Source organism: Tursiops truncatus, chromosome 1 (genome assembly GCF_011762595.2).
Source record: "Tursiops truncatus isolate mTurTru1 chromosome 1, mTurTru1.mat.Y, whole genome shotgun sequence".
In the NCBI taxonomy this organism is placed as follows: domain Eukaryota; kingdom Metazoa; phylum Chordata; class Mammalia; order Artiodactyla; family Delphinidae; genus Tursiops; species Tursiops truncatus.
Genome location: NC_047034.1, coordinates 105,298,999 through 105,322,854, shown reverse-complemented (window position 1 = coordinate 105,322,854; position 23,856 = coordinate 105,298,999). Strand labels below are relative to the sequence as shown.

The window sequence follows — 23,856 nt, the reverse complement described above, 5'->3', positions numbered from 1 at the left end:
GATGAAGGTAAATCTCACATCTCTTGAGGATAGATACTTTGTCTTCTAGCATCTTATTTCTGAGAGAACATAATTAGTTTGTACATTAACTGATAACTTAGTGACATGAAAGTTAATTCCCTTCCCTTGTATCTCCATCTCTTTTCCCAGGAGAAATGGGTCTACCTCAGAAAGGAAGAGCAACAGTCCACCTTTTTATTTATTTATTTAAAAAAAAATTTTTTTTGGCCACGCCGTGCGGTATGCAGGATCCTAGTTCCCCTTCCAAGGGTCGAACCTGCACCCGCTGCAGTGGAAGCTCGGAATCCTAACCACTGGACCGCCAGGGAGGTCCCATCTTTTTAATCCTATTCCTTGTTCTTCCCAAATGCAGCCCTTTGCCTCCTGTCTCTGGAACCCACAAGGTTCTGACCTTACCCTCCCCGCAAAACCTATCCAAGTCCAGCAGCTTCAAGGCCCAAATGAAGTTGCTCCTACTGCATGAATCCTTCTCTGCTCACTGCAAGCCTTAGCTTTTATTTCATTTACCACATCATTCACATGGTATATATACAGCCTTGCATGCACTGTTGTTTGACTTTTCATGTGGCTATTTATGTCTCTCCAACGAGACTGTAAGTGCTTTTAGTTATGCCGCCTTAATTTTCCTATAATGGTTAGCATAAAGTAAATATTCAATAAGTTTTAGTAGATATTCAATAAAGTAGATATTCAGTAAGTTTTAGAACGTTAGTTATGCCTCCTTGATTTTCCTATAATGGTTAGCATAAAGTAAATATTCAATAAGTTTTAGTAGATATTCAATGAAGTAGATATTCAGTAAGTTTTAGAACGTTAGTTATGCCTCCTTGATTTTCCTATAATGGTTAGCATAAAGTAGATATTCAATAAGTTATAAACTGTCCTTATAGTTTTAGACTATATGGATAGTCTGTCCTTAGTATCTCTCCGAACAAGCCCTGGGGAATAGGTCTTTGGGATCTGTTTCTTGCTAGGTCACTCTCAGATCAGCAGAGATAGCTTGTTTTGTTCTATCAGACTGGGGACAAATCTGGACAATCAGCTTCAGGGTGCAACCCTTTGGAACCAGTTGTATTTGAATCTATGGAGTGGAGGGAGGGTAAAAGATAATCACCTTTCTGTTGGCCCACCTGCCACTTTGTGGCTCCAGTCTACATGTCTGTATCCAACTTGCCATAACCAAGTTAAAGCACCATCTTTTAAACGAACAGATCACAATCTAGAGAATACCCCCGGGTCACACATTAACATATTGGAATGACGCCTGCTGTTTCACCATATGCAGCAAGTTTTCTCACTCCTTTCAGTGATAATAGAGTCATAACTAAGATTTAAAGTCTAAACCAGAGAAATAATTTGGGGGTTACAGTTCATAGAAAAAATATTGTACTTAATTGTTGAGGTTGTAGGAAAATAAGTACTCTCATATGCTGTTAGGGGGAGATGTATAAAGAAATCCAGCCTTTTCTTGTGGGGAGAGGAATTTGACATTGCAGGTTTACCTTGTTTGGCGCTACCCAAGCAATGTTGATTCTTCATAATGGTAGTCTTGAGACTAATTTTATATTACAGCACACTGTCTCTCTCTTATGAAAAGATAGTAAAGCAAGAGTTATGCTTGAAAACACTCCCTGTGTTCAACGGGTATAGCCATGATAAAATATAAAAGGAGGTACCAAAAATGCATACATGGACTCAAAAACAAGATAAACACTTCTGTGGAGCATAAATGGAATACTGAGTGGGGCTGAAGCAACAGCTGGGCTGTCATCCAAACGCAGGCAGTAGCGGCCAGGAGCTCAGCTCCTGCCAGTAAAGGAACTAAAAATGCACCAAGCAAGATAAGAGACCGGAGCCTGGTCACTGTTTGGAGCCAAAGGTCCTCACTCCCAAAAGGAAGCTAAAAAGAATGGCAATTAACTGGCCGCTGGAGCTGGTACTTCAGAGGAAACCGTGCATCTGGGGTGCCTCCCAACCAGGAACTGAGTCAGCCTGCCCATGTCTCCCTGACTGGAACTGTGAGATCCTGACATCACAGTAGAACATCAAAACACCATGACGAGCCCTAATGGTGGACTGGAGAGCTGGGTGCAGGAAACCACAAAAGAGTGCGCAAGAGAAAACAATCTCAGAACAAGCCTACCACCCAGAACACGTGAAGAAAATTATGTTAAGAAACTCTCTCAGCAAAACTGACAGTTGGAATATTGATACTCTCCACTTGAGATGAAACTAAGTTTTAAAACAAGCAGTGAAGTTAAAATAAATACATTTACTTTAAAAAGTTCAGAAAAGGGCTTCCCTGGTGGGGCAGTGGTTGAGAGTCCGCCTGCCGATGCAGGGGACACGGGTTCGTGCCCCGGTCCGGGAAGATCCCACATGCCGCGGAGCGGCTGGGCCCGTGAGCCATGGCCGCTGGGCCTGCGCATCCGGAGCCTGTGCTCCGCAACGGGAGAGGCCACAACAGCGAGAGGCCCGCGTACCAAAAAAAAAAAAAGTTCAAAAAAAATAAAATAAAAAGCAGAAAAAATAGATTTAGAGTGGTCAAAGAAATAACATTAAAAAGTAGGTAGATATGACATAAGATCAAATGGATATAAAAAATTTAGAGATCATGGAAATTAAAAAGCCACTGAACTTTAAAATATCAATAGGTAGAATAATGACACTGTACTCAGTTGTAGAAAGATGTAATGAATTAGATAAGAGTTCTGAGTTACCCAGAGGCCAGCACAGAGAGAGACAGGTATTAAAAAGCACAAACACACACCCGTGGAAGATCAGTTGAGAGACTCTAACGTACATCTAATAGGAATTGCAGAAAAAAATGGAAGAAATGATGAAGCAAGTTTTGAAGCAATTATTTAAGGAGATTTTGCTAAAGTTTTCCAAAATTGAAGAAAGTCAAATCCTTAGCTACAGATACCAAGCAGTGTTCATCTACATACACTTAAAATTAAAGTGAAACTATAGAAGATCTGGGGTTAAAGGTAAAATCTTCAAAGCTACCCTAGAGAATTATTAAGGGAGATACTTTAATCAAAAGGAAAAGGAACCCAGGGGCAAGATAAAGGATCTAAGAAAATTGGTGAGCACATGATAAATATGTAAATAATCACAAGCAACTACAGATTATTTTTTTTTAATTGTGTGTTTCAAAGGAAAGCTAAAACAAACTCTGGGAGCAACAAAACGGGATGGTTCAGCGGCTAGTTAAAACATGCTTGGAAGGGGAGGTAGGGATTCTGAAAAGCTTTAAGTGTATATGTTTTGAGAAATTATAGATAACCTTTATTACAGAAATTTAATCTTCACCTTCCCAACCAGCTGAAGCAGGATGGAAAACAGGAGATGTGGAAGATGTTATCAATGCAACAGAAAACAGGAAGAAGGAAGAAATGGTATATATAGAAATAAAAATATGGAGAGGGAGGCGCAAGAGGGAGGGGATATGGGGATATATGTATATGTATAGCTGATTCACTTTGTTATACAGCACACCATGGTAAAGCAATTATACTCCAATGAACATGTTAAAAAAATAAAATAAAAATTATGGAAATAAATCCAAATATCAGTAAATATCCCAATATGAGTGAGGTTAGCAAAATAATGTAATAGATTAAATTCAGTTGTAAGAGAAAGAGGTGATTAGTTTAGATTTTTTTAAAAATACATAAAACAGACACCTAAAAAAATAAAACAAAATCACAGACAAAGGTGCAAAATAGAGATTAAAGAAGGATATTTAAAAAACAGAAAAAAGCCAGTGGAGCTCTGTTAATATTAGACAGCATTTCTAAAATGCACTCTTTATCAAAACAAGGTATCTATTTAAATTTTAAAACATGCATAAATTCTTGTAACACCACGCAGGATACAAAAGAATCTCAACACCCCAAGGAATTCCCTGGTTCTGAACCTTTGCAGTGAACCTCTGGCAACCGCTGATCTGTTCTCTGGCCTGATTTGCAGAATGCCATGTAAAATCAGGCAGCATGTACTTTTTTGAGACTGGCACTGTCGTTGGAATGTTTTTAATAAATTGCCTAAATGCACATCGTCATTGGAATGTTTTTAATAAATTATAGCACATCCACACCATGTAATAATGTGGCCCTTAGAATGAAGTAGATCCCTATGTGCCGATGTGTTAAGGTCTCCAAGACATACTATGAGAGTGAAAAACTCAAGGTGCAAGAACAACTCATGTAGGAAGATCCCATGTGTTTATATGTCATGTTTCTGTAAATGCACAGATATAGATCTAGAAGAGTGCGCACCAAGCTTATCAGGGCTTCCTAAGGAACGGCAAGGGAGTAGGAAAGGTGAAGGGAGGATGCTCCCTTCTGTGCTTAATGTGTGTTTTTTAAAAAAGATTTATAATAGCAAAAAATAAAATGTTTAAGCATAACTTAACAATAAATGTCCAAAATCTATTTGGGGAAAGCTATGAAACACTCTTGGGAGACAGAAAATTAGATTGAACAAGTGGAAACACACACCATGGAGAGGAAGAATCAACACCATAAAGATGTCAGTGCTTCTTAAATTAATTTATAAATGTAATGTAATCCCAATAAAAATACCACCAAGTTGTTTTTTTTTTTTTCTGGATCTAGACTATAAAGTTGATTATAAAGTTCATTGTGAAAGACGAGCATGAATTTGAGCACTTGCAACACTCATGACTGATTCAGTTGTCTTTCTCCTGTGCTTGACCTGGAAGGGCACATCGCTCTTGGTATCTCTAACATATCTGACGTACAGCAGAGCCTCCACAATGGTTGACTTTTCCTGAGGCACACGCAGAACTACTCAGCACTTGTGTTCTACACATCCTACACCACCGCCATCGATGTCATTTATGTCTCCCTCATGTAACAGATAAGCTGGCCTTTATTTATGTTGCTCTATTTTTGTTATATCAAGCCGTTTCTCTGAAGCTAAGTGGTTTGGTTTGGTTTGGTTTGGTTTGAACCTCAGCCCTTTGGTGTCTCATTCATGCAAATGTGAAACTGTTTCAACATGGTACCACTGTTCCCTGCTGCTTCTCACCGCAGTCCTTTTCTGGAAACTGCCTAAATTAAGTAGATCTTAGTTTTACATTATAATAATGGGTGTTATGATTCTAACAAAGGGACTGAGAATCAAATAACCATCATCAAAGATAAACAATCAAAGATGTAGATGAACATTAATGATTTAAAACTGTGATGATTACTATTAAAAGGCCCTAAGTTTACATTGACCATGCGAGGTATTTCAATATGTGATCTAGAGTGTACATACTCTACTTAAAAATGCATCTCTTTGCTAGTATAAATGTGATAATTACAATTTAAAATATTTGATTTCTTTTCCTAGATCTGAGCAGCGTTTCAGGGCATAGTTTGGATGGGTTGCTTCCTTTTTTAAAGAAGTTTGAATTTTACTTCGTTTCTCTTGAAAGACATCCCCCTGTAGAAAGTAAAAGCAAGAACTTCAGTTGATTTCATTGACCTTAGAATTTTTTTTCAAAAACAGCTGTGGTGTTATCTCAAAATAATTTGCAAATGGGAATTCATGAATCCAACTTTAGTGAGCCCATTTCTCCAATCACTGCAACCCTTGTGTTTCTTTTCCAGAGATATTACCTAGATATTATGACAGACATGGAACAATTTTACATGTATATTTTTTATTCCTCTAGGAACTTTCACTGTAAAGTCTTGAGGAGCATTTTATATACTTATGTTACTGGATGTCAGCTGCTCCGTAGGACCTAGAGGATATTGGATCAAATTCCAGTCTGTGGCCTAAGTTCTGACGGACTCATAGAAGAATTAGGTTCTCATGGTCCCAGCTCCTGCTTCCATGGAAACAGTTTATAGATTTTTAGCATCCCAGGCAAACTCTCCTTGTCTGTTCAGTTTTGATCCAAGCATGAAATTTAGTCCTATTTTTGCTGTGATTTCCACAAAATTCATTCATAATAGGGGTGTATGTGTGCATTTAGCCGATTTTACCAAAGGTTTAGGGAAGAGTGAAAGGTATTTACATCTCAAAATAGAAATAATGAGTGTACACCCCAGCCTCCTACCATGTTGCTTGAGCTATTTCCTTCGATTCTAGCCCCTCTCTGCTCTGCTGACTCACTCCTCCTACCTCCAAGCCTGTTCATCCCAATACAGCGCGGGGTGGGGGTGGGGGGCGGTTAGCATCTTTGTTGCCTGGCTTCACCTGACCTTTGCCCTCAGTGACTCACCTCCTTCTATATCCCTATCTTCCTCATTCCCAAACTGAGATGTTTTCTTGAAAGTAGATGATTTCGTTCAAGAATTATTCTCATGGAGGACTTCCCTGGTGGTCCAGTGGTTAAGACTTCGCCTTCCAATGCAGGGGCTGTGGGTTTGACACCTGGTTGGGGAGCTAAGATCCCACATGCCTCAGTGGCCAAAAAACCAAAACATAAAACAGAAGCAATATTGTAACAAATTCAATAAAGACTTAAAAAATGGTCCACATCAAAAAAAAAAATTTTTTTTTAAAGAATTATTCTCGTATCTGCTTTTAGGAGAGTAACGTTCTCACCTTGCTATATTGTGGATCAGATTCTCTTGTTCATCTTGCTTTTTAAATTTTTTTCTCTTCCCCCTACCCTCATTTCTTTCCCCTCTTTCTCGCCCTCCCCCTATATAAAGACTCTGTGTATCTCTAGTCTCAATGCTTTTTCGTCCAAAGGCAGTCTGAGGGCTGTCCCTAGAAGAAAAGGATGGGATTCCTCGTCATAATGACATGTGTGTGTATGAGCTGGTGGTGATGGTCTGAGCCTCGATGGTTTGTAGGATGGGATGTGGGCGGCGGCTTTCTCCCTGGTCTTACCCCAAGCATTCTCCTTTAGCCCTGCACCGGCAGCCTGGAACCCTACCATTATGCCTTTGCAATTTGTTTTGCAGCCTTTCCTTAAGGCTTGTTTTGTACTTTAATCTTTAAATTTCTGGGTAAAGGCAAAAAGAAGTGAGGTATAGGTTTAATTAGACAAGCTTCTCAAAAGAGCAGAAAAGGTGAAGCAGAAACTTTCAAGTTCTTACAAGCTGCTATTTACAGATATCCCCCAGAAACACCCTTTACCCTTTTCTTTTTTTAAAAGAAACCTATCTGCCTTATTTTTTTCTGTCTTCTTTCTCTTTTTTACTCTACCTTTGAAAATATTGATGTTTCTCCCAATTCTTCTCAGTGTTGCAAAGTTTCTATTAACCATGGAAGATAACTTCCTTCCTCTCTCCTGTGGCTATTTCACTGTTTAAGTCCTCACACTCTTTACTGTTGGACTCCGTAACCTGCCCTCTTCCTTTTCGTAGTCCTGGATAGACAACCGGCCATCACATTCTTTGGGACTTCAACTATGAGCTGTGTCTCTGCTGGAGTCTTCTTAGGATGTGTTCTTTTGGCAGCATGAGCAGCAATTGTTCGTGGTGACTAAATTCCAGCATCTTTTTCTACTCTGTGCCCATTTCTGAGTAGTTAACAGCTTCTGGAAAATAGAGCACTGTCTCTACCTTCCTGGGATTTAAATAGACACATTTTAAAAATTACATCTTTGTGAAGATTGAAAGAAATATGACATCAGAAGGCGGAGAGGAACTTCTGGAGATTGTCTACGTGTTCCCCTCCTACGTTGGGCTCTTCTCTTAAAGCCATCGTAGCAGAAACTCGGAGGAATGCGGAGACTATCTGGAATGGTGGAAATATACTAGTCTGCTCTGCTGTTTCCTAGCTACGTGAACGTGGGCAAATGATTGAACTTCTCCGAACTTTAGTTGGGTTCTTCTGTAGAATGGGGAGAAGATGACCTACCTCTCTAGCGTGGCAGATGCGAGCCAGTCAGGTACCTTTGTGCAGAATATAAAAAGACATCCCATGAGGGTGAACAACTGACCGAGGGGGGCAGAAGCAGGATTTCAGCCCACACTTGCCCCTCAGCTGGGCACCCTGGTGCAGGACATAACCTGAAATCCTCTGTAGCAGCCAAGCTCCAGAGGTTTATCGTCTTTCCCCATGAGGAGCAAGCCTGGAGAAGGGCTGGGCAGGGGGCAGTAATGGGGCCACCTGGTTGCTTGGCAGGGACGTAGCACCTCCAGAAGGTGCCTGCCTTTTTACCTTCTAGCTCGTCTCTATTTTCATCACACCATTAACAATGTCATATTAACATACTAGCTCAAAGGTGTCACTCTTGGAGAAGGTGCTGGGGAAGCATTTCTTTCCATGCTGGTCTCTAGCCCCTACCTTATGCCTACTTCACAGATTATTGGGGGCATTAAATGAGACCACGAATGAGAAAACATCTAGAATATGGCCCCAAACACTGACTTTCTTACTTTTTCTCTTTGATATTTCTTCAGGATAATCCGGCATCTGTCAAGACTTTCTCTTACTATTCTCTTACTATTTACTACCAAGGTAGAGTGCTTGACCTCCAAGAAATATAAAGGATGCCCCATTGAGATGAGATTAAAATGAAAGCTTTATGTTTATTTTAAACTTAAAGGAAAAATAATTAAGTTTTCTAATATTTGACATATGGATTGGCAATACTTTATGGGTATAATTATAAGTAGACATATATATGCCCACAAACGTGGGCATGTTTAACATCAGGTAAGTGATTAAAATGTTTGAAGGCATTCTCAAACATTCTCACACCTCTGTAGCCATTGAACCCTCTGAATGCAATTACATTTGTTTTTCTTCCCTGCCTTCTTTTGATTTACATAGTAAGTAGTAGCCCCCTGCTATATCTTTTAGGCTGGAGCCTTTATAAATCTTTATAAATGAAACTTCCTCTCTTCCCCTAACCTCATTCTTTCATTGTTATCTGCATAGGATATGGGGAGAGAAAAGCTTTTCCCTAAAATATGTATAATTTATATAAGGTAATTTGTTACTTAGGATAAAGTCAAATTGAGATCTTTTTGGTTTAATCCTAGAAATTCAATAAAATAAAATAAGAATGTGGGCTCTGGGTCCAGGTGGCCTGGGCTTGATAACATTAAGCAAGTTACTTAACCTTTCTGTGGCTTAGTCTCCTCATCTGTGAAATTGGGATAAAAGGAGTGCCTGCCTTATCAGGTGAAGGTGACAATTAAAATAATTAATACCCATGACATTATTGGAACAGGATTGCATATTAAATACAACAGAAAGTTTGTTGCTGTCATCACTATAATCACCATCCTTATCTTCATCCCTAGGAGACGTGTGGTCTACACCCAGACCTATGCAACTCTGAATTGGAAGGACTAGTGTCAGTTCTAGATTCACTCACTTTCTCAGCAAATACTGATGGTCTCCTATGTATCGGACACTCAACTAAGGGTTGGGTGCTCCGCTGCATTGTCAAACCTTGTAAATACTTTTCTCTATGGGGCTTTATCTCCCATGTCACCAGGTTATGGTCATATTCTCATGCCATAGCAGTCTACTTTGTAATAGAGTCAGTTTCTACTTCTAGAATCAACATAAAGAGCTTTGCTGTTGCAAAATCATGATACTCTATGGATTTTCAGCCATTTGACCTAATAAGGTACAAATAGACTTCCCCTGCATTATCAATTCCATGTTATTACCATCAATTTCTTGGTTATTATTCTTTCTCTGAACTGTTTGCTTATTGTCCAGATGATTCCACTTACGTGTACTTCTTCCTGGGGATGATTCCTCCAGGTTGATTCAAGGAGTATTTTGCCTCATCCTCCCTCATCTTCAGAAAGAATGTGTTCTCTCTTACCCAAACTGCAATCTTATGAGACTGCTGGACATTCTTAGGGCTTAATATTCTTTTCAACAAATTGAAGCATTGGTAGAGGGATAGAAGTTGATGTAATATTTTGTGTGAAAAGCAGCAAGTTTAGACATAACTATTTTACTATCGAACATTTCTGTATTTTTTCATCTCTGTCTGAAGAAATAGTTTTTACAAAAGCTTAGTAAATTCCCATTTTATTAAAGCCATTCACGTTCATCTACGCATGTCTAAGATATGGATAGAAAGAAAAGAGGATACAATAAAGACGGGAATTTCTCCCGTATTTCCTCCTTTTAATGCTTCTCGTACAGAAACTAATATCAGTCTTGGGAGCCATCCAATTCAAGACTGAGTCTGATAAGAAGATGTATTTCCCAGACCAATGACTGATTCTCCCAGGCTTCAGTGAGAGAAGAAATGCAAATTTTTTTAAATACATGAATGTTCTTTAACTATTTATTTTGTTGTGAATCGTTCTGTGTCCTAAAAAACTGCTGCGTTTTGTGTCCTGAGTTAGACATGGTGAACAAAGATATATTGATACAATTCATTTTTCCAACATGTGGGCTAAGAATAAAAATCTCGGTGCTGGAATTGAACATTGTATTCTCCAGGCAAAGGAAATGGACATTTATTGGATGGTATTGCTGCTTTCTTCGCACTAATGACATTATGAAAGCTCTTTGAGTAATATAATTTGAAAATATTCTTTCTTTGTTTCAGGTCATGCAAGACAAGATAATCTGCCTTCCAAAAAGAGTGCAGGCTTCTCAGAACCAGTCTTCCGTTTCGAATGTCTCTCAAGCAGTGGCCAGTACCACCCCACTGCCTCCACCGAAACCGTCTCCCACTAACCCAGTCACTGTGGAAATGAAAGGACTGAAGACGGATTTGGACCTTCAGCAGTACAGCTTCATTAACCAGATGTGCTATGAGCGAGCCCTCCACTGGTACGCCAAGTATTTCCCTTACCTTGTCCTCATCCATACCCTGGTCTTCATGCTCTGTAGCAACTTTTGGTTCAAATTCCCTGGTTCCAGCTCCAAAATAGAACATTTCATCTCGATCCTGGGGAAGTGTTTTGACTCTCCCTGGACCACACGGGCTTTATCTGAAGTGTCTGGGGAGGACTCAGAAGAAAAGGACAACAGGAAGAACGTGAGCAGGTCCAACGCCACTCCGTCTGGTCCGGAAGGCGGCCTGGTCAACTCTCAGTCTTTAAAGTCAATTCCTGAGAAGTTTGTGGTTGACAAATCCACTGCAGGGGCTCTAGATAAGAAGGAGGGTGAGCAAGCGAAGGCTTTATTTGAGAAGGTGAAGAAGTTCAGGCTGCATGTAGAAGAAGGTGATATATTATACGCCATGTATGTTCGTCAGACTGTACTTAAGGTTATAAAATTCCTAATCATCATTGCATATAATAGCGCCCTGGTTTCCAAAGTCCAATTTACAGTGGACTGCAATGTTGACATTCAGGACATGACTGGATATAAGAACTTTTCCTGCAATCACACCATGGCACACTTGTTCTCGAAACTCTCCTTTTGCTACTTGTGCTTTGTAAGTATCTACGGATTGACGTGCCTTTATACCTTATACTGGCTGTTCTACCGTTCTCTGAGGGAGTACTCTTTTGAGTACGTCCGGCAGGAAACTGGAATTGATGATATTCCAGACGTGAAAAATGACTTTGCTTTTATGCTTCATATGATAGATCAGTACGACCCTCTGTATTCCAAGAGATTTGCAGTGTTCCTATCTGAAGTGAGTGAAAACAAATTAAAGCAGCTGAACTTAAACAACGAGTGGACTCCGGATAAACTGAGGCAGAAGCTGCAGACGAATGCCCATAACCGCCTGGAATTGCCTCTCATCATGCTCTCTGGCCTTCCAGACACTGTTTTTGAAATCACGGAGTTGCAGTCTCTAAAACTTGAAATCATTAAGAATGTCATGATACCAGCCACCATCGCACAGCTAGACAATCTCCAGGAGCTCTCTCTGCACCAGTGCTCGGTCAAAATCCACAGCGCGGCGCTCTCCTTCCTGAAGGAGAACCTCAAGGTCTTGAGCGTCAAGTTTGATGATATGAGGGAGCTGCCCCCCTGGATGTATGGCCTCCGGAACCTGGAGGAGCTCTACCTGGTTGGCTCTCTAAGTCACGATATTTCCAAAAATATCACCCTTGAGTCTCTGCGGGATCTCAAAAGCCTTAAAATTCTCTCTATCAAAAGCAACGTTTCCAAAATCCCACAGGCAGTGGTTGACGTTTCCAGCCATCTCCAGAAGATGTGCATACACAACGATGGCACCAAGCTGGTGATGCTTAACAATCTGAAGAAGATGACCAACCTGACAGAGCTGGAGCTGGTCCACTGTGACCTGGAGCGCATTCCTCACGCCGTGTTCAGCCTGCTGAGCCTCCAGGAATTGGACCTCAAGGAAAATAATCTGAAGTCTATAGAGGAGATCGTTAGCTTCCAGCACTTGAGAAAGTTGACAGTGCTAAAACTGTGGCATAACAGCATCACCTACATCCCAGAGCACATAAAGAAACTCACCAGCCTGGAGCGCCTCTTCTTTAGTCACAATAAAATAGAGGTGCTGCCTTCCCACCTCTTCCTATGCAACAAGATCCGATACCTGGACTTGTCCTACAACGACATTAGATTTATCCCGCCTGAGATCGGAGTTCTACAAAGTTTACAGTATTTTTCCATCACTTGTAACAAAGTGGAGAGCCTTCCAGATGAACTCTATTTCTGTAAGAAACTCAAAACTCTGAAGATTGGGAAAAACAGCCTATCAGTACTTTCACCAAAAATTGGAAATTTACTATTTCTCTCCTATTTAGATGTCAAAGGCAATCACTTTGAAATCCTCCCTCCCGAACTGGGCGACTGTCGGGCTCTGAAGCGAGCTGGCTTAGTTGTAGAAGATGCTCTGTTTGAAACCCTGCCTTCTGATGTCCGGGAGCAAATGAAAACAGAATAACTTATTTTTGTTTAAAGTTTGACTGAAACATGCTTCTACCAAATACAGTATAAATAATTAGGTAGTCTTAATGCCTTTCCTATTTTATTATTTTTTTCTTTTTCACACAAAACAAAATGTACACAAAGACTGAGTAAGGAGTATGTATTTTTAATAAAAAGTTAATTGTATTTTTTCAATATTAATATTTTAAAGTTTTATTTGTCCTGGAACCTAATGTATCTATTACTGTTTTCTACTGACAGAAACAGATGGTTCCGTCTGTTTTTTTGTTTTGGTTGTTTTGTTTGTTTTGGTTTTTCAGTTCATTCTTGTGAAGGGAAGGGAACTTTAAGTTGCATGCTTTTGGTGTTTTTTAAATCCATGAAGATATTTTGCCAAGGTCATTTTTAGCTTGTTTACACCTGTACAGGGTCCTTATTTTTGTTTTCATTGTATGTGTACCAAGGAATCTGTGCTAGTTATTTTAATTCCAGCTGCCTTCTCCATTGGCCAAGTATTTCATTCTATAGAAAACACTTCTCTGGAGTGTAAACTCACATAAGGGCATTGTCATAGACTATTATTTGCGAAATTTCCCCTTGCCTCCAACAGAACCCTAAATTCTATTCTTTCACATACCTGACAGTTATTTATCCTTAGGCAAGGATTTTGTAAGTGAGTAAAGACAATAATCTCCCGTGGTCAGCTTGCTTGAATTGGTCGTTTATAATTTAACTGATTTACATTTTTACCAACATTTAAAAAATATCACTGAAAAGGAAATACAGAGGTTCTTCCCATTTACTATCAATATTGTATGTAGTACTGGTGAACAACCTTAGAAATGCTAATTTATTTTAATTAAAATAGGTAATTAAATTTAAAAATCAGAAGCCTGTTTGTTAGTAACTTAATCATCTTTGATATCTTGATATGGGAATACATCCGATGGAAGAAAAAAACATGTGCTACTAAGGCACTCTGCTAAAGAGCTGATGCACTCCAGGTAGGCACACTGGTTCCTCTGGGTAGTGTGGAAGTGGGGATCTCTATTCAAATTCTGCCTGTTACACGAAATAATCCACGTATATGTACGTATATAAATCTATCTCCCTCAAGCCTGTCCTTGCTGCAAATGCTCGTGATGCAAGCACAGAAAGTCTGCTCTCTTTGGCTTAAAAAAAAGCATCTCATCTAAAATGGTTCTGTTCCTTTTTTCTTTCTTTTTTAAGTGTGAATAAATTGCTAAGTAGATAGAAATAATTTTTGCCTGGTGGTTAGCCAAGTTTTATTTATCTCTGTACTTAAACATCCAACATAGTATGGGTCTTGGGCACAAGTTTTCACTGACTATTAAGCTGTATAGAACAGGAAAATGAAAGCACTATTTGTGCCCTCAATCCAGGACCAGTGCTACCTATCATGGGAATTTTGTTTTATGCTCCAAATTCACACTGTTTTCGGAACCCTAGTCTGACCTAAGGAAGTTTTGTGACTTAACGAAGAAAAATAGAAAGATGGTTTGGGGTTTCAAGATGCTGCTTTTAAAATCTACCCCTTGATCCTGGTGACTTTGTTTAATGCTACTTTGAGTCATACATGGAACACAGCTATGGGAACTACTCAGCAGATATATGTACCTCAACTGTGTTTTAAATGTTATGATACTTCGTGGGGTAAAGGATTTGGGGAAGAGATGCTTTTCATTTATTTAATAATTGAATCATGTAGACCAAAATGCTTTGCTGTCTCTGCTCTGTGTTTAAGTGTTACAATGGTGATTTTGTATAGCTGGTTTATTTTGCCCTGGAATTGAAACAAAATGTTTAAAATAGTAACATGGTTATATTTCTTGTAGGATAAAATATTCAATTCTAGAATGTTGTTAGGATCCTGATTATGAACGATGTGTTATATTTAGAAACATAGCGCTACCTGTTTTAAACAAACAAACAAACCTGGAAGGTTGTCCATGGCTGAGCATGACCCTGTTGCAAGGTGAGCTTTGATAACTACTGGTAAAACACTAGGTGCACTATTTTTCTGGATAAAATTTATAGTTGTTTTCTGTATCCCCCTTAAAAGGGACCTATTCAGGTTAAAAATCATATTTATGCTGAAATCTTTATCTGGTGTTAACGCATAATCTCATATGTGTTCATAACTGAAGTAACTAATAATTAGTCTTTGTGACAATTTGCTCAAAATGCCAAAAGAATTTGATTCGCTTTCTTAATGATTTCACAGGCTGACCCCTAACCTAAGTTCTAAATAACATCCAGTAAATCAGTATAGTTCTATGACTTTATGGTTTAACTAGGAAGGAAAATTCATAGATGTTTCTGTTAGATTTTATAAAAATTCAAAATGTTCAAACTTCATCTTGAGTCTAAATTTTCTGACCCTGACCCTTTTTAATATTGTATATTTTTGTTCACATTCTTAAGTGAAAAGCATTAAATTACTCTTTAGCCTTTAACTGGGAAACTCAGGTAAATGAACTGCTGACTTTTCTAAAGTTCTTTAATGAATCAACTCAGTGTTAAAAGGGGTATTAACCCAATCCTTTTCGTATTTTTACAAGTGCTCTTGCTAAAAAGGAACAACTAGCTCTATTTCTCCAACTTCTGTAAGACTCATGGGAAACAGCTTATGTAAATATAAAAGCATCATATGTACTCTTAAATCCTACGGCTATTGGACACCCATAGTGAGTATGCTTTTTGGTCAGTTTTAATGGTTAAGTGTAGAACAGACAGTTGTCCGGAGATGGTCTGGTTGAAACAGAGCATCTAAGTATATCCCAGTGGAACTCACCTAAGAAGACCACATCTCAGAAAACTAGTTCTATGTTGGGTTTTCACTTTGTTTTGTTTTTAATACAACACTTTTAATATAAATGTTCTTGATACAGTGAAACCTGTTATTTACACTGGTAATTTTCTGATTGTTCATTCACCCACCTTTCTCTGCCTTAGGTTTCCAATGTAGCTATTGTAATGCGTTCTAACAATTTCCATGGCATCCTGTGTGCAGGCACTGCTTTTTCAGAAAGGCTCGGGACATGAGCCTGCTGTGAATACTTTGGTCATTTAGAGGTGCCTCCTTATCTCCCTCTGAAGCCATCTTTATAGAGAGGGGCTTAAGCAACCTGGAATCTTCCTTGGGTTACTTGGGATGAAGAAAGTCCACATTTCTGCAATATGCTATCTTATGATTTCTGTTATAAGAAAGAGAAGAAAAAATCTTTACATCTCTTGTTATCATTTCCCCCAAGGGTTTTGCTGTTGTTTATGTTCCTAATTCTAAGAAAAGTCCATTTTTTAAGGCGTATTTTACTCTCTAATCTAATTTCATACCAAACACCTGATCAGTAGTAATGATATATTTACTAAAACAGTGAACACTCATGATCCATCTTTATGAAAACTGTCAGCAATATGCAGTAGTGAATAGATAAGATAAACCTCAAAACAATTTCCATTTGTGTTTAGAGACTAAAGTAAGATTCAATTTACATTCTCCTATAAATCCTGAATGTGATAATGCCATGCAAGCAATTCACATATTTGGTAGGATCTCAAGAACTCAGGGTACGTAGGGTTCCATAGCAAAACAGCACAGTTATTAGTGAGGGGAATGCCTCAAGGGTCGGTAAGACTTTCTCACTTTTTTTCTTGTCTATTCAGATACATTGTAAGAAAGCCTGGACAGTCTCGACCAGACGTGCCATTGATTTTTCAGATTTAGGCCTCAGTGACATGCTTCTAACACAATTACATCCTTCCAAACTAGCTGTCCACTCTTGCTCCATCTTCCCAGAGCCTTTCACTGATAAAGGTAACATCCTTGAATTCCTTTTGGGGTGAGGGAAGAGGGTCTCCTCCCACCCCAAGGAGGTATATATAAAAAGGGGTATATAACTTCGAACAACTTAATTTCTCGGCCATGTTAAATAACAGCCCCTATGTGTGGTTTCGGATGTGGAATACATTTGCTTTCTGCTGAATACCATTCCCTCTCCCATACGATTCTGCCTGTTTAATGAACATTTTTACTAGGGTTGAAACTCAATGCCTTACATGGTCACTTAGTTTTCCTTCTGCTGCTTGTTTTCTCTCGCTTTATGTGTTCAGATTGTGTCAAATGCTGGCAAAACCTCTAAGACTGTCAAGAAAATGCTTGAAAGTTGATTTGTCACAGTGTAAACTCATGATACAATGTCTTAAGGTTATTTGGCTATGTAGGACATAGGAACAGAAAATAAAGTCATTTTTGTAATTTAAAATTGAGATTGGTCCCTTTCTTATTCATTTGTAGAAATCATGTTTCTCTTTTGGATTTCTCTTGTATTTTTGCATATTCTGTTATTAAGGCTTCCTGTACTCTGCAGGAAATAGGCTGCATGCATTCTTTCACTTTGTATTTAGCTAGTTTCTGCAATTGTGACTAATTATTTCCTTCCTTAATTCTCTGTACTGCATCTCCCCAAGGTGCCCCTGGAGTTTCATTTGGGTAATTAGTGCCTGACTGTGTAATCTGGAGCGCAGTTTCTGTGCGTTTGCCAGATCACATTGTACCATGGCTGTCCAGCCCAGCTTTCGGTAAATACTTTTATGGTAATGATTGTCATTAAAGAAATCAGAATGGTTCTGTACAACCAGAAGGCCTCCCCTAGTTAAACACATACACCCCAGGCTTAGGGAAGCCCTTTATAAGAAAACTTTATGTACCACTTATGCATAAGAAAATTGTGATGGGTAAATTTCGAAGCTAAATTGTCACTTTACATATTTTTCCATAGTTATTTATGACTCAGTTATTTTACTGATAATCCTTTGGAGAAGAACTGTTGAGATGAGGAAAGATTGTGAGTGTGGTGAGAGAGGCCTTGCGAATGTGTGTATCAGAGTATGTGAGAGCTCTGGAGAAACTATGGAGACAAGAACTGAGATGGGCAGCAGATTAGAGACATCTGGTGATTTCAGTGTACTATGCACATAAGAAAAAGTCTCTTGTCCACTGCCACCTTCCACTGCCCCATCTTCCAGTCCTTTCATTTGTACAGAATATTGAGATAAACACTGAAATTAACTAGATTGATTCAGTTGTTCGTTATTGTTGCCTAGCAAGATATAAGATAAGCACTTTGATTTGGATGGAGAAGTATATGAAGAGAGTAGTCACTAAAACCAATTTTAGACTCAGTGGGCTACTTAAATAGCCATAGCATAAGGCGTGCGTATTTCTGAATGTACATTTGAATGTCATCCTAAATATCCAAGTAGGAAAAAGTGAAAAGCTCTTCATAAGCTACATTATTTTTGTGTGTAAATCTTTGAATACAGGCTATACTTTAGATTTCATATTTAAACATTTTTGAACAAAGCAAGGTACAAGTAAACATTTATGTGATCAGGCATACCATAAGTGATGAAGTATTTTCAGAGTTTGGAGATTTTGCATGAAAAACACAACATTAGGCAAAGATTTGATTACCAAACATCTGAACGGAAATGACCATTCTGATTATTTTGATTCAGGGATTCTTCTTTTGTAAAGTTTGGGAACAATTAGAAGATGGACTTTATTTTTTTAAACACTTAAGGAATTAATTTTTTTAATTGAAGAATAGTTAATATACAATGTTGTGATAGTTTCAGGTATATAGCAAAGTGATTCAGATATACAGATATAAATATATACAGATATATTCTTTTTCAGATTCTTTTATGTTATAGGTTATTACAAGATATTGAATATAATTCTCTGTGCTATACAGTAGGTCCTTGTTGTGGAATTAATTTTATTTCAACTCAGGTTACATTTAGACAGCACCATTAAAAAAATATTTAGTTCCATTCTTATTAGTTTCATGTAATACAGATCTTGGGGAAAGTGACACAAAGAGGCAACATGCAAGTTTTGCATTTTATATCTCCTCCATAGTTCTTCTAAGAAAAAAAAATCAACTATTCAGCAGAGATTTTGGTATAGGAAAAAATTGCATTTCTTCAATCTGAATTACGAGGTTCTTGGGATTCCATTTTAATTTCACATAGATTATGTGGAATAATTTTGTTAAAATCATACTCTAGGGGCTTCCCTGGTGGCGCAGTGGTTGAGAGTCCGCCTGCTGATGCAGGGGACATGTGTTAATGCCCCGATGCGGGAAGATCCCACATGCCGCGGAGCGGCTGGGCCCGTGAGCCATGGCCGCTGAGCCTGTGCGTCCGGAGCCTGTGCTCCGCAACAGGAGAGGCCACAACAGTGAGAGGCCCGCATACCGCAAAAAAAAAAAAAAAAAAAAAATACTCTAAGTAACATTTGAACAGCTTTCAACATCTCAGGCTGATTCAGTCCAAGTATAGATAAAATCAATGCAAAATGTGAAGCTACAATCATTGTAAGTTTGAGAAATAAATGTCCACAAGTTTATGAAATAGTTGATGTGTTCCATTTATGCCCATTGAGTTGTATGTATAAATTATATTTCTTAATGATTTAAATTGCTTTATGAAAAATACTTTAATGTAGCCAATCTCAACAAAAACCTGAGGCCATGTACATTAATGACCTCTAAGTGGTGTTAAAGAAAAAATTAATCTGATACTTGTTAGAATGGTAAGGAAGACTTTATTCAGGACTTATTATTTATTCAGGGTTTCTTCTTAATTCTCCCCAGGTTCTAGCCTCTGGTGATGCAACTTGCGTATTTTCTTGGGAGTCACATTCTAAGCCTTAACAGTATCAGCAGGCTAACAGGTTTAGTTGTTTTATGCATCCAGAAACAAAGACAGGATGTTGACTGCCCTAACTTTAGTATTTTTCCCCTTTGCTTTTTTTTTAATTGAAGTATAGTTGATTTACGTTGTAGTGTTAGCTTCATGTGTACAGGAAAGTACTTCATATATATATATATATATATATATATATATATATATATAATTTTAAGATTATTTTCCATTCTAGGTTATTACGAGAAGTGAGGAAGTGTTTAAAATGAGTTTCTGCTTGTGAAATTGAAAACTAGAGATTCAGCTTCAGTCAAAACTACTCAGTCAAAACATTTAGCTACATAAATAGTTTAAGTCCAGATAACCTCTTAAAGAAACTGAATTGGTTTCAAATGGGAAATATGAAAAATGTCAGAGGGATTAAATACCTGATTTATATTACATAAGGCTTTTGTTTGTTGTGGGGTAGTATGGGGAGTAGAGGTGTGAGTCAACGGGGAACCTCCTGATAAAGGATGCTCAGTGCACTTTCTAAACTTCAGGCTGATTTGTTGCCCTTCAGTTCTACCAACAATGTGAAAACAATCAAAGCTCAAGTATGGAAAACTAACTAGACCATTATTTTCATATAACTTTTCCTAACTCAGAAACTGATATAATAAAACAAATAAAAATAATTTTTTAAAAAGACACTACTCGTGACTATTGAGAGCTTTAATTATAAATCTGATCAAGAACTTGCATCAGGGGATAGATGGAGGAAGGGATAACTTGGGAGATTGGGGTTGACATATACACACTGTTATATATAAAATAGATAACTAATAAGAACCTACTGTACAGCACAGGGAACTCAACTCAGTACTCTGTAATGACCTATATGGGAAAAGAATCTAAATAAAAGAGTGGATATATGTATACGTATAACTGAGTCACTTTGCTGTACACTTGAAACTAACACAACATTGTAAATCAACTATACTCCAATAAAAACTAAAAAAAAAAAAAGAACTTGCATCAAAAATGCCTGAAAGTTGACTCTAAAACCTTGTAGTAAATGCTTGTAAGACAGAAGTTGCATTCTAGGTTGTTTTAAAATGTTTAGACTCATACACATTTTTTTCTTATGTGTACAGGGAGGAAACAATCATTATGCAAAAATGTATCTAGGACTCTATAAATGCTTTAAATAGACCTGACAATAAAGGAGTTATACTTTACCTATGTACTTTAATCGATTAGCCAGGGACCCACTGAGTGTTAGACATTCATAGAAATGCCCCTTCTACCTTCAACTCTGTCCATCCAAATCTAATTTTGGCTCTACTTATACTAAGATCACTGAGACTTTTTAAAAGAATTTTAAGGCTTATTTAGAATTTCTCTTAACACTTTCTACATGCCTCATTATCTAGGGCCCTTATCACTTGTACTATGGTTATTTTAGGACTTATCATATCTCTCCTTCCAGAGTTGGTGTTCCAATGATTGTGGAAACCAAGACTTAATTTATCTTTGTATTTTTCTAAAGTGCTTCCCATTGTGACTTCTATGAGATGGACCTTGAAAAGATATTGCTGAATGAATCAAGAGGCCTAACTTGCATTAGCTGAGGACCTTGGAGCTATAAAGGGCTATCACTCCTGTTCAAACTGGTTCTCGAATGTATTATTTTCCCAGAGCTGCCGTGACAAACTACCACATACTGGGTGGCTTAAACAAACAAAATTATTGTCTCACAGTTCTAGATCAAAGTGAAAGCAGGGTTGGTTCCTTCTGAGGGCTGTGAGGGAGAATCTGTTCCATAAGTCTATGGTTTGTTGGCAATCTTTGGTAACCGTTGGCTGATAGATGCAGCACCCAATCTCTACCTTCATCTTCATATGGCGTTATCTCTGTGTGTGTTGTCTCTGTGTCCAAACTTCTCCTTTTTATAAGGATACAGAATATTGGATCAGAGCTCACCCTGATGCTGCCATCTTAAGTCGATAGTCTGCAAATACCTTATTTCCAAATAAGTTCACATTCACAGGTACCGGGAGTTAGGACTTCATCTTTTGGGGGGACACAATTCAGTTCATAACACTGAACGAGACAATTCTCTTTCTTGATAAAGCTATTAAATTCCAGGTTTCTTAGAAACACAGAATTTGGAGCCCTTGGTTAGTCCAGAGGTTTTCAAATAGTATTCCAAGAAGCTCTAACTCTTCCACAAAGTAGCCACTCCCAGATCTCTATCTCAGGAGGACTTGGGGACCACATAGGGCTCCTGGTTTCATATCTGTACCAATTACTATTGCCTTGTAACAAACCACCCCAAAACTTAATAGGGTGAAACAATTATTTTATTACACTCCCAGATTCTGTGGATAGGGAATTCGGAAAGGGCACAGCAAAGGCAGCTTATCTCTGCTCCATGATGTCTGGGACCTCAGTTGGGAAGACTCGGTGACTGGAAGCTAGAATCTTCTGGAGACATCTTCACTCCCATGTCTGGCATTTGATTCTCGCTGTTGGCTGGAACCTCAGATGGGCCTCTCCATATGGCCTGGGCTTCCTCACAGGATGTCAGCTTCAGGGTAGTCAGAGATCTTAGATGATAGCTTAGGGTTCCGAGGCGACTATTCCAACAGCCAGAAAGTACACTGCCTCACACTTTATGATATCACTTCTGCCATTGGTTGAAATAGCCATAAATCTTGTCCAGTTCAAGGGCAGAGGAGAGGGGACACGGACCCCCACCTTTCAATGGGAGGAGTGTCCGTGTCACATTGTAAGAAGCATATGTGGAGCCGGAGATAGTGTTGAGGCACCTGTGAAAAATATCATCTGTCACACTATATACACCATCCTCTTCAACCACTGGGCAGCACCTCTCCATAACTGATGTTCACGAGCAATTGTAGCTAAGAAACACAAAATCCATAAAGGCCAAGTACACTCACAAACTTCATACAATCTTTCAGCATATCTGGTGATTACTGTAAAAAACCAGAGAATTGAGAAAGCTAGTCTTTTCTTCACTCCTTTTGTTCCTAATTTCTTTGGGCAAGCTGGGAGAGCCTGGTAGAATAACTATTATGAAATAACTGGAAGAAAGCCATCATATCATTTTATTGAATCACATCTTAAAAATCGTCAACTTTTTGACAGGGTATAAGTAAGGTGCTTTCAGAAATTTTATTTGATTATCATATGTTTCTCCCAGTGTTAGCCAAAATTTCCTCAGTTGCTCAGGGATGCATGTGGACACAAACATGCATACACCCTGGGTCTGTTACTTACACAGATTAATAAGAGGAAAAGTCTTATCAGTGTCTGTGGGGAAAAGTGCAGAGCCCTGCGTGGTCCCTTAGCCAAGTTCCTCAGCTTCCGTTTTTTCCAGGCACAGAAGCTGTCTCCTTCCCTAGCTCCCTTCCTGACAAACCCTCACAGTGACTGCAGGACAGGCAGCAAGAACAGATCTCTGAAGCCTCTGACCCCTCGCTTGCAGCAGCCTTATCTGTTAGGTCCTATCCTTCTAGCTCAGGAAGAACATTTGGGGGCTGGAAAAGTTTTCTAGGAAACAATTACTCATGAGCAAATGGACCAGAAAAGTCCCAGAGATGTTCTCCAGCAGACAATTTAAACTAATGACTCACAGCTGGGCAGCCTGCCTGCTACAGCTGATGTGAGCTGTCTATGTAATGCTGCCTTAAGATCTGTGTTCTCCCTGCATCCTACTTAATCTCCAAACCAGTTCCCTGAGGGCTCTCCTTGCTCATGTTCACTCTCTAAAATCCACCAGCATATTTAGTTCATTCAGAAGGAATAACTATTGAAGGGCGTGTCTTCCACCATAAGGTTGTACCACAGGTGTCAGCTGGAGTCTGAATGTCTCAAGATTTAGATGAAATTGGCTATTCCCCCATTCCATGCCCTTTGGAAGTCCAGTGTCCTCCCCAAAGTTCACAAATTTCTGGTATGGTTATGGATTCAGGCCACTGGCTCTGAACCTCTGTTTCTATAGAATGTCTTCCACTCATACTCACTGTTCCCCCTGTTTGATCCCTGTTCTACACCTGAAAGACAATCTGCACTTTCCTTTATTTCCCCCAGTGCACACACCAGGCTTTGGTGCATTTCAGATTTTAACGAAGGTTTGGAGAGATGCAGAGCATTCATGAAAGCCACTTTAGGGCCCTAATTTTGTAACAGCCCTTCAGCCGGTCTACGAAGAGATTTGGCCATCCCCTCTACCTCCCTTATCACCCCTCCCCCTCCCCCCCTCCCCCCTCCCCACACCCATCGTTCCCTCTCCCCAGCCCTCTGGTCTTTGCTCCATCACAGCCCTAA

At 38.9% G+C, this 23,856-nt stretch overlaps 1 protein-coding gene across 4 annotated transcripts in view; it reads left to right on the top strand.

Moving 5' to 3' along the window:
* LRRC8C (leucine rich repeat containing 8 VRAC subunit C) overlaps positions 1–17,072 on the top strand; it is a 91,615-nt gene extending 74,543 nt beyond the window's left edge. For all 4 annotated transcript variants that reach the window (XM_073811334.1, XM_073811340.1, XM_019920124.3 and 1 more), the window contains one exon: positions 10,532–17,072. In XM_073811334.1, coding sequence (XP_073667435.1) covers positions 10,532–12,802 — 2,271 coding nt within the window. In that variant the 3' untranslated portion in view covers positions 12,803–17,072. The remainder of the gene's footprint in view (positions 1–10,531) is intronic.
* Positions 17,073–23,856: the final 6,784 nt, after the last annotated feature.